Genomic DNA, 11,336 nt, shown 5'->3' with positions numbered 1-11,336 from the left:
TCTTAGAATTTCAAAGAGTTTATGCTAAGTACTGATATAATGAATGTGGTGAGATGAAATTTAACAGTTTCATAACAGTCTACAATGGGACAAAGTAAAGAATATATGGAACAAATAAATGTGTTTCTGTGTATGTGTGTGTGTGTGAGAGAGAAAGAGAGATTAATAAAAGTCATAGTTCCTGGGAACAGCATGGCTTCTGGTCCTGAGAAACATGTGATCACTCCTAAAAGCAACATTTTCTTGAAAGTCACACTGCTCATCTTCATCAATGGTGCCAATCTTCCCATGAGCAATGCTGCAACTTCTGTCTATACCATTACCACCTACATATCCATCATTCCTTCTCTCTCTAAAACGACCAACTCGATCAACTTCACTCGATCTGTACATCTCCCCTAGTCTCTCCCTGTCCTCGTCTTTGCGTCTGTTGGTGTTGAAGTTCTTGCAGAGGTGGGAGGTATTAGTGGCAGGGCAGGTGATGACGCCGACTTTGCTGTCGAGGCTGTCCACGTAGAAATCTCTCGCCCTGCGCAGAAATCACCTTGGAGCGCCGATGTAATGCCTCAGCCGCCGCCTCTGCTTGTTTTCAGTGATTTTCATGATGATTGGTAGTATTTGGTAATGCCAAGTTTCCAACTTCTTTTGCCTTATTTTTGATTTTCTTCCTCTCTTTGTTTTGATGAACAGAAATATTAATGTGTGGGTGTGCTTGTATAAAAGCTGGTCTGGTTTTGATTGCTCTTATTGTTGATGGGTTTGGGAGGAAATTGTTTTCAAAATAAGAATGTCAAGTTGAAGTCAAGGATCATATCATTTACTTCTTTTTTGTTTTCTCGTATTTATATTGTTCTTATTATTGTTGGGTTTGATAATGGGATTAGTAATGACATAAATTAAGAAAAAGAAAACTAGAGAGAACCCTATATAGCTCGTTTCGACAATGAAGGTTTTAACTTTTGAGACAACCCATAGAAACGAATATTCATGCAATTGGTAAAATGCTAAAACTTGACTTTGTGAAAAGAGAGAAAACTTAACTTTTACTAAAAATGTGGAAATTGAAACACAAAAGACTAAAATAGTGTAAGGGATTGATTAGTAGGGAAATGTGTGGAAAGTTGCAAACTTTCTTTTACAGTTTTTTTATTCATTGATGATTAAAAAAAATCGAGAGCTCATTTAGTCAGTTATTTGATTTTTAAATTCCACAATTGGAACGAAAAGTTTTATACACAAGCAAATTTATTTTTGTGGCAATAGTCCACGAGCGAAGAAGACGAACAAAATAGATTATTTCAGTGCAATAAGCTAGTGAAGGAATTGTGGAAGAAGTTAGATTTCCTAATATGGGAGACATTTTATTTATTTTAAAAAATATATTGTATTTAAACCGTGAAGAGTCAAACGCATGTAACATTTAAATAATTTATTTACTTTTATTTCTTTGAGCAAAGACTGGTAGTGGTAGCTAGTTTTTGTGGTTAATAATCACACTCTTGGCATTTATAATAATAATAAAAATAGCTAATTTTTGTGGTTATGCAAGCTTGAGGTAGTTGGTGCTTTTGGGAATTCATCAACGTGCACCAATTATTTACTATTGCATTTATTGTATATTTGTATGTGATGTGAAAATTTTAAGAAATTCAACTAAAATTAAATGAATTTATTTAATGACCTATAAATCCAAATAATCATTAAAATTGCTTTACCAATTATAATGGACTCATTCTTCCTTATATAAACTACCAAAAAGGTTAAAACCTATGAAGATATATATAGTAGACTAAAGTCCCAAAATGATCCTTAACATATGTCGTTTTATTGATTTTGGTCCAAAACATTATCTTTTGAATTATTCGGTCCCTCACATTTGAAATCGGACCACATTTAGTCCAAAATTGACGGAATAGTTAAAATGTGACAGTCAACGGAATTTAAATCAATTTTGACCGAATTAAGAGTTATAACTATGTTTTATTAAGGGCTAATATCTAATTAACTAATTAACCTAAAACTTAAAAATGTAAAATAATTTAAAATATAAAACCTGAAAATAAAAAATCCGGCACCAAATTTTCTGCATCGGATTCACTGCTTGTTTGTGAAAGAGAGAAACCTTCACAGCAGCTTCCGCTAGTGGTGACGTTCAATTGCATCGAGGAGGAATGCCTAGGTGGCGTCGCGGATTGAATCGGTTCGCTCTCGTTCCTCCCACGCACTGCGCAGGCAGGATTTTCTGCCTCAGATCGTCCTACCGAGCTGTTGGCTCGGCGCTGGCTTAGGGTGTGGATGTCTGCCAAGCTGAGGAGGTGGGGCTGCTAAGGCGTACGCATCTGCTCTCCAGGCAAGCGCTACCGACGTTCGGATGGCTCGGCTCGGTGCAAGTGCTCTGCCGTGGAATGCGGCGGTGTTGGGGATTTTATTGACAAATCCGGCGAGAAATCATTCCTCTAATCCAATATCTTCTGCCATAAACTCACTCAACGCACACTACATTGACTATTTACATTTGTCTTTAGTGGAGTTTTATTCTCTCCGCCCTTCAACAGGTGGGTTTTGTATTTTGTGGAAGGTTGGTGGTGTTTGGAAGACTTACGGCGAAGACTCTAGGAGTAGTTGCAGGTCAAGCGTAGCAGTCTGCGGAGCTCCACCAAATTTCTGGAGGTTGAGTTCAAGTTCATCGGAGACTTGGTTGGGTACACCTTCAAAACAAGGTTTATTATTTTCAAAAATATTAAAAATTCTAATCCTAATCTTTAATCCGGTCAAAATAGCTTAAATAAACGTTGACTGTTAGATTTTAACAGAACAGTTCAAAAAGGACTAATTATAGTCTGTTTTCAAATGTCTAGGACCGAATAATTCAAAAGATAATATTTTGGACCAAAATCAAAAAATCGTCATATGTTAAGGACCATTTTGGGACTTTAGTCTATATAGCATGGCATCTGGAATCTGCTTCTCAACAGTAGCACTGTATGCGGTTCTCACAGTTCTAGCTGCTTCTGCCAATGTCGCTTCTTCCACTTACGATGAATCCAAGTACTGTAGCTGCAGTGAAAATTCCATTAACCGTAGAGGATTCCCGTTTTCGGCTCTTCTTCAGCCGCTTATCAGGTCTCTTTCTCGCATTTTCGCATTTCCCTATTTTAGTTCGTGCTAAACTATTTACGTAATTTCTATTTGAGTAAGAATCGAGCATTTAATTAAATAATCCTATTATTCTCCACTTAAGTGATCTCTCAATACAATACTAGTTTAATTATTCTAAAAAATTAAATTCTAAGTTTACTACCTAAAAGGAAAATTCCGAAAGAGGGTATATATAACTATGTCTATGATTATTAGGTGGAGGGTGCTTACAATGAAAATGGCAAATGATCTTCTATGTGGGACCATTTCACACATACATATCCAGGTCTCTCTCTCCTCTCTCTTTCTCTCCAAAAAAAGATGAAAATTGATGCATACAGAATCTTGAAAATATGCAGAGAAGATTCTAGATGGTTCGAATGGGGATGTGGCGGTTGATTCTTATCATCTATACAAGGTGTTTCATTACTTTTCCATTTTTCATTGATGTATATAATAAATTAAGGGATAATAGACTACAAAACAGAATAATAAATTATGAAGTTTTACTTTTTTTTTCTCAATTATCTCATTTGTGTACAAAACGATGTCTTTGGTGATGCTCAAAACGACGTTGTTTAATTAAATCAAGAAAAGAAGAAAAATATTTATTTCAAGGAAACAACGTCATCTCGAGCGTTACCAAAAGAGATTGTTTTGGAATTTTACCGAACTTCGTGATATTATCGCATAATTTAATTGTTCTGAAATGTTCAAACATAATTGGACAGGAAGATGTGAAGCTTAAAGAACATGGGAGCAGATGCCTATAGATTCTCCATATCATGGCCTAGGATATTGCCAGGTTGTTTCTATATTTGTGTAGTGAAATGAAACATTTCTGTCAATATATTTTCATGTTTTGCCAAATATAGGGAGTACTATTAGTTCTTCAAATGGCAACAATCAAACAACTTTAATTTTTAGGTGGAACAATAAATAAAGGTGTGAATCAAGATGGGATCAATTAGTACAACAACCTTATCAATGAGTTTTGAGTAGTCACTATGGGCTCCATACCACATGTAATCAGGAGTCTCAGATTTAATAGCAGTAGATGGACATTTGTTGATGAGATAGGCTGTTGTGTACATAGCCTCACCCCAGAACCTGCTGCTTAATCCAGAGCTAAGTAGCAAGCATCTCACTCTCTCTAGGATAGTCCTATTCATCCTCTCTGCAACCCTATTTTGCTGAGGGTTGCAAGAGACAGTCCGATGTCTTTTCATTCCCTTCTCTTTATAGAACATATCAAACTCAACAGACAAGTATTCCAACCCATTGTCAGTCCTGAGACACTTTACACTCCTTCCCTTCTCTAGCTCCACCTCCTTACACTATATCTTGAACTTTGTGAGTGTTTCTGACTTTTCTTTTAGGATATATACCCACAACTTTCTGGTGTAGTCATCAATGATAGATAGATAATATTTTCCACCACCAATTGAACACACAGGTGAAGGTCCCCAAAGATCACTGTGTATATAGTCTAAAGGGGCTGTAGATGAGTGAATACCTGTAGGATAGGGTGCCTTCTTTGCTTTTCCAAGTATACACTGCTCACAGGGATCCATCTTGTTGAAATCTCCAGGAATTAGGCCTTTCTTGATGAGTGCTTTCATGCTCGCTTCTGCAGGATGGCCCAGCCTCATATGCCATAGCATTAGGGAGTCCTCTGACACTGCATTGCTCTCTCCATTAACAGCCTTGGCATTTAGATAGTAGAGAATATGCTCTCTATCAGCCTCCATCATTACTGAATCCCCAGATTTCACAAGCAACTTTCCCTGACTCATTAGTATGGTGAACCCCCTCTGCTCCAACATTCCTAGTGAAATGAGGTTCCTCTTTGTTAAGAATATTAGTATTTTGTCCCACATCGGTGATGTGACATAGCCTAACTTAGTGTCTTGTACTATATATATGTGGCTTGTGTTGAGTAATAAAATACACCAAATACACTACTGCTTTCTCTACTATGTCTATTTACTTTTCCGCTTATATCTATATTTTACTGTTCTACATGGTATCAGAGCGGATTCGAATCCGTCTCTAGAAAATTATGTTTTCCAAAAAAAAAAGAACTAAATTAGGGTTTCTGCCGCTGCCCGCTCTACTGTCCCCACTCTGCTCTTCCGTCACTACTCTACTCTACCAGAAATTATGTTTTGTTCTACTCTACCAGAAATTATGCAGAGAACACACACACTCACAGCAATATGATAACTCACACTTATGCAGAGAACACACACTTAGTGAAGATGATGATTTCTTGGAGAAAACTGATTCTCTTTATTGAATAAATTCTCTAACTACATACACTCGAATCTGAGCTATTTAAAGCTCTACAATCAAGTAGCAACTGCTACTAACTAACTACTAACAAGAATCAAGAAAACAAGAAGTGTAACTGCTACATCTTAACAAACTAACTGCTACCCCAACGGCTAGTTCTTCTAGGCTCCTTCTTCACTTCATCAGCCTTTTGCTTCACTTCTTTCTTCCCTTCTTGCAACTGAATGAGCACTCCACTTCTTACACGAACCGTGGTGCCTGAGCAATCTTGGCTACACCATCGGTGTTTTTGCACCGGGACGTTGCTCCAGCTGGCTTGATGGCAGCTGCACGGGCGGTGACTCTGCCACTGAGCCCTATGAGATCACACATAACCAGCTTCTCTCTCATGCTGCTGTTGTGAAGCTGTACCGGGACAAATACCAAGTACTACTATTGTTATATTACTATATTGAGATTTGAGAGTCGTTTTCATGAACGCACGTTGTTGATATGAGTATGCCTAATGCAGGAACTGCAGAAGGGGGAGATTGGAATCATAGTTAATTCCTTTTGGTTTCTGCCTTATGATGAGACTGCTGAGGGTGTCAAGGCTAGAGATAGGGGGCTTGCTTTCATGTTTGGATGGTGAGTTTGAAGACGACTCGAAATCTCAAATGAGAAAAAAAGGCTAATGTTTTTATTGTTTTGGCTGATGTTGTATGCAGGATCATGGATCCTGTAGTGTATGGTAGGTATCCAGAGATCATGAGAGAGAGAGTTGGAAACCGGCTGCCTAGATTCAGCGAAGACGAAGCAGAAATGGTGAAGGGATCGTTCGATTTCATTGGACTGAATTATTACTCTGGGAAATATGCACTTAGCACAGATGATGTTTATCACCCTCCTAATGAAGTGAGCTACCTCACTGATTCTGGCTACAATCCAGTAGGTAATGATACTATACTTTTCCTGATGTGTGAATAAACGAAGCAAAAAAGCTCGTTCAGTCCCCTTATCTGTTCGTCTCAAAATGAAGGGGACAAAGACAGCATACCTACTGGGGAACAATGGAGCAACTACAGTCGGTACAATGTGTATCCGAAGGGGCTCCGCCTCCTCCTCCAATACATAAAACTACAGTACAAGGATCCTCTAATCTACATTACTGAGAATGGTGAGCTCATGTTTAATCAGTTGTTACATTCTTTAAAGTGAACAAGCACATCAATTCTAGTATCATGTTATGGATTTTGGTTGCAGGGGGTTGAAGAAGACAGGAATGATAATGTGCCGATATCTGAGGCGCTCAAAGATTACACGAGGAAGAAATTCTTCTTCGATCATCTATGCTGTCTGCGTGAAGCAATTGAGTGAGTGATTCTGCGTTTACTAGCACTTTATCTCTGTCTCGGATAAAATGTCACTATTTCACATAGTTTGCTCCCGTCTTTGTTTTAGGTTAGATGGTGTTAATGTGAAAGGATTCTTTACGTGGTTGCTGACAGATAACTACGGATGGGCTTCGGGCTACTTGGTTCGTTATGGCTTAACTATGTTGATTTTACAGATAAAGTATCTGCGGAGATACCACAAGCTCTCTGCACAATGGCTCGGAAGCATCTTTGGGCGTGGAGACGAAAAAGCTCGAGTTAGCGAAGTTTCTGATCATTAAGATGGAATAAGAGTCTAATGTTGTCCAATAATGCAGTATATTTGATTCAGTGTGTTGAAAAGCAGCAATCATGTACAACTGCTAAACAATTTGCAGTATATTTGATTCAGTGTGATATATTGTTGTTACAACTATAACATAATATTTGTGCACAGTCTCGAAAGAGGAAAACCAAAGCCAGAACTCGGATCTCAGTGTCGAGGACTTGCATGAACACTCGTTATATCCTGGAAAACCTGCAGCCTCCTCAGGTTCTTGGACTTTCCAACACTGAGATCCCCGGCTTGGCCTTCAAAGTCGAGAGCTTTGGTTGCCAATGGGGAAGCACAGCGGACGTTTGGTATGTTGAGGTTGTGGTTCTGATCAAAACACAGAGAACGCCTCAATGGCTGGTTCTTTGGCAGCGCGATTTTCTCTGGCTGAGTCAGATATCCGCCTCCAAGATCGATCGAACCCATCTCCTGACTTACTTCATCATCTACATCGTGCAGCTTGGGAGTCTCGGGGATTATGTTGGAGTTAACATTCTCATCGTTGAACGGGTCTGGGTCCGTTGAAGCAGCAGCAGAAACAGAAAACTTATCTGATAATGAAGTTTTCTGACTGATCTTTGGATAATTGTTTCTCCAGCTTCCAAACTCTTCTTCGTCTTCTTCGACCATATCAGCCCAGCTCTTCTTATGCTGCTCGCGTCTTGAAATCTCAAGAGTCCGATTCTTGCCTCCTACTTTTCCAAAGTCAGCAGAAGGCAAAGTATTCACCCCTTCTTCATTAGCTTCTAATGGCTTCACACATGTATTCTTCTTCGCCAAAAACTGCGGTAGTATATTCAGCATCTCATCAGGTGCATCATGAGAATAGTAGCCAGCATTTTGGCTTGCAAATGAATGCACAGATTCACTACTGGCAGATGATTCAAACGACAGTTTCCGGCAATAACCTCCATTAGCGTTTTCTGTCAAAACGGCCTTTCCTTGATCTCCATAGCTCGTACTTCTCCTTGGTTGAGTGAGTGGAACTTTGGGAGTATTCCGGTAGGGGAAAGAGTTCACTCCTTCCCGGCTCACATTAGGCTCATAACGATTCCCCCTCCAATCCAAGTCGGCCCTCTTCTCGTATGGGAAGTCAGTAGATGCTCCTTTGCACATATTTCCAGATGAGGGCAGAGGAGACGAAAGCGTGCCATTTCTATCGTTAGTATTAGTATGTCTCTGAGGACAGAACCTACTGCTTCCCCACTGCCCGCCAAATGACTTAGTTCTACTGATGTGTCCATCTACAAATCCTCTTACCATCCCAGCTTCATTATTCTGTTCCATCTGTTTCATAGGCTTAAGAACACGCTGCGACTCAAACTCAGCCAGTATCTCAGAGGCACGCTCGTATGACTTAACATAAGATTCATCGACAGCACCACTATCAGATGGTATTGATTGGAGGAGAAACTTGGCCTCTGTCAACTTGTTCATGTGCATCAAGCAGACTGCCAAGTTACACTGCTTGTTCTTATCCGATTCAAAGGATAGCGCTTTTCTGCAGACACGTATATACACGACAAGCCCTCAATATTCATAACTACGAAAAACATGATGCACATCACTCAAAACATAGATACCTGTAATGTTCTTCAGCAGATTTGAAATCTTTCTGTTGCATATAGGCCCAAGCTAAATTTCCTAACAACCTGCAGTTTTGTTATCAAAGTTACAAGGTCGTGAAGAAGATACGAGCCCGTTCACGAACTAAAGAAGCAAAGAAGATAGGGAACCTTGAATACTCCTTCTGAATTGTGATCTGAACCTTCTTTCCATGAGACCTTGCAGTCTTCGTTTTCCTCCCAGAAAAGGCCATTCCATCTTCAACTTGCTTCAGTTTATACTGAAGCAATTCAATCTCTTCCTCCATCCTTCCCGATTGCTGCATTAACAAAATTGGTGCTCAGACTTCCAGTTTCCATCAAGACGGTCGAATTTTTGAAACAAAAGTCCAGTTTACCTTATAGAGTTCAAGCAATATATTGTCGAGGGCTTCCTGAGAGTCGGCAGGAGATAGATGGCGAAAGGACTTGATGGCCTCGATAGCTTCATCTGAGCGGTCCAACTGTTTCATGACGACAGCCATGTCTTTCAGAGCACTATCAACCCGATCACCAGAATTTATCGCTTGCCAGAACAGGGAAATCGCCCTGCCTGGATCCTTGTCTACAAGCTGCAATTACACAATGCAGCAGCAGCAGCCATTCCAGGAAGATTGTTAGAAAAAAAGTTTCCATCAGAAACAGTCTTATATTATCACAATTTTCAGATTTGAATTCAACCTATTATCATTATATTGTTCAGCAGATAATAAACTCAATGCAGTGACCATAAAAAAAGTATTTTCATCATAATTTCCACAGTAAAATTCCACTATTTAGTTTGATTTCATATGCTTTTCCAACTAAATATGCATGGTATCCTCACTAAATTCCATTCAAATCCAATAAACATAAATGAATCCTAAACATCAAATTGTGCTAGAAGCATAGCAATAAAGATCAGAAGATAATAAATTCCACTATTCAGTCTGATTTCATATGCCCTTCCATCTAAGTACACATGCTATAAACATGGCAAATTCCATAAAAATCCAATTAACACAATGCAGCAGTAACCATTCCAGAAAGATCATCATGTAATACACTCTACTATGTTATCATAATTTCCAGATCAGAACTCAACCTATTAACAAAATTCTACTGTTCCAAAAAAAGTATTTTCATCATAATTTCCACAGCAAAATTAAACCATTTAGTCTAATTTCACATGTTCTTCCAATTTAAACATGGCATTACCATTTCTTTTTCTCCTCACTAAATCCCATCAAAACCCCATGAACAAAACAAACACCAATTCAAGCTAAAAGCATAGCAATAAACAACAAAGGCCCAAAATCAAGAAACGAGCTTATAATCACCAAAAATCAACCTGAACATGTTTGGCTCTAACGTAAGGCGAGTCACCGGAAGGGATCTTGTGAACGACATGAAACAGATCTCCCTTGTGCTGCGGCTTCATCTCCGACCTCGGCATCACCGGAGATCCCCGCTCCGTCTTGCATGTCGGCGGCGGCGTCAAGAACCCCCTCGGCTGACAAGAGCTAACGTTGCTACGATGATCAACGCAACTGCCACTCAACATCGCCGCTCCCTTTGATCAATTCTTGACACCCTTTTGGTCAATTTCAACAGAGACTCGATTTTGATCAACAAAAATGCTTTCTTGAAATAATTCGCTTGAGTCGATAAACCTTCCCCTTTAGTAGATGGAAATGGGTGTGGAAAAAATCGCGATGGGAAATCGATTTAGGCGCAAGAAAAATGTGGGTGATTGAAAAGATTGTGAATTGAAATAGGAATTTGATCATCGTCGTCAACATCAACAGTGGTGGAAAAGTGTGGGACTAGCCGTTATATATTTGCCGTTGGTGAATTTCTTTATTTGTATGCTTTTTTATTTATTGCTTTTTACGTTATTTGTATTTATTTATTGCTTTTTAAATTCGCTTTAAGAAAGTTGTTTATGTTCATGGCAAGAGTGTTATGTGAAAAGTAAGTTTGGTCATATTCCATTTACTGTTAAATGTAAAATTTATTAATTATGGTCTGTGGATGGTATAAGTAGCGCTGGAGAAAAATACCGAAAAAAAATGATATATCACTCGTATCGTATTGAAAAATATCGAAAAATTATCGAATTTTTGGTATATCGTAATTTTCGATACGATACAGTATCATATCGTAAGTTTTCGATACGATAACGATATGAATTTCCTTATATTGCGATATATCGTTTTATATCGAATATTCGATATATATCGTATATATCGAAACATATTGAAATTCAATACATATTGAAGTTTAAAATTATAAATATATATAAATCCATTTAATTCATTAATATATTTAGAAAATATATATATGAAACCCTAATTAGAACACTATTTATTTTATTGTGTTGAAGTTTTATTAATTTTTGTGTTATTTTTCAGTTTTGAAATTATATTTTTCGATATACATGTATTCGATACGATAACGATATTTCGATATATCGTATCGATCTTTGATATATCGTTCTTAACGATATATCGAATTTCGGTATATCGAATTTCGGTATGATATATCGAAATATCGATACGATAATGATATTGATATTATCCATATCGAAAGTTCGATATATCGAAAATTTCGATACGATAACGATATGAATTC

At 38.2% G+C, this 11,336-nt stretch overlaps 1 protein-coding gene and 1 pseudogene across 1 annotated transcript; one reads left to right on the top strand and one right to left on the bottom strand.

Annotated features, from left to right (window-relative positions):
• Window positions 1–2,947: 2,947 nt before the first annotated feature.
• Window positions 2,948–7,090, top strand: LOC121810798 (annotated as a pseudogene).
• Window positions 7,091–7,158: 68 nt separating this feature from the next.
• On the bottom strand, window positions 7,159–10,491 carry LOC121810289. The gene is made up of 5 exons (XM_042211084.1): window positions 10,054–10,491; window positions 9,083–9,295; window positions 8,856–9,004; window positions 8,703–8,771; window positions 7,159–8,620 (listed from the first exon to the last, which is right to left on the bottom strand). Exons 1-5 carry the CDS (start codon window positions 10,264–10,266, stop codon window positions 7,279–7,281), a joined length of 1,986 nt encoding a protein of 661 aa, XP_042067018.1. The 5' UTR covers window positions 10,267–10,491; the 3' UTR covers window positions 7,159–7,278.
• Window positions 10,492–11,336: the final 845 nt, after the last annotated feature.

The sequence above is a fragment of the Salvia splendens genome, chromosome 7, assembly GCF_004379255.2.
Source record: "Salvia splendens isolate huo1 chromosome 7, SspV2, whole genome shotgun sequence".
Classification (NCBI taxonomy): domain Eukaryota; kingdom Viridiplantae; phylum Streptophyta; class Magnoliopsida; order Lamiales; family Lamiaceae; genus Salvia; species Salvia splendens.
This window is presented reverse-complemented; position numbering and strand designations above follow the sequence as displayed.

What these genes read in the sequence shown, in the direction of transcription:
- LOC121810289 (XM_042211084.1), bottom strand. Translation starts at nt 10,266, where the DNA reads ATGTTGAGTGGCAGTTGCGTTGATCATCGTAGCAACGTTAGCTCTTGT. An exon ending in TATTGCTTGAACTCTATAAG is followed by an intron (nt 9,005 to 9,082) that starts GTAAACTGGACT and finishes TTGTTAATGCAG; the next exon opens with CAATCGGGAAGGATGGAGGA. An exon ending in TCTGCTGAAGAACATTACAG is followed by an intron (nt 8,621 to 8,702) that starts GTATCTATGTTT and finishes ACGTGTCTGCAG; the next exon opens with AAAAGCGCTATCCTTTGAAT.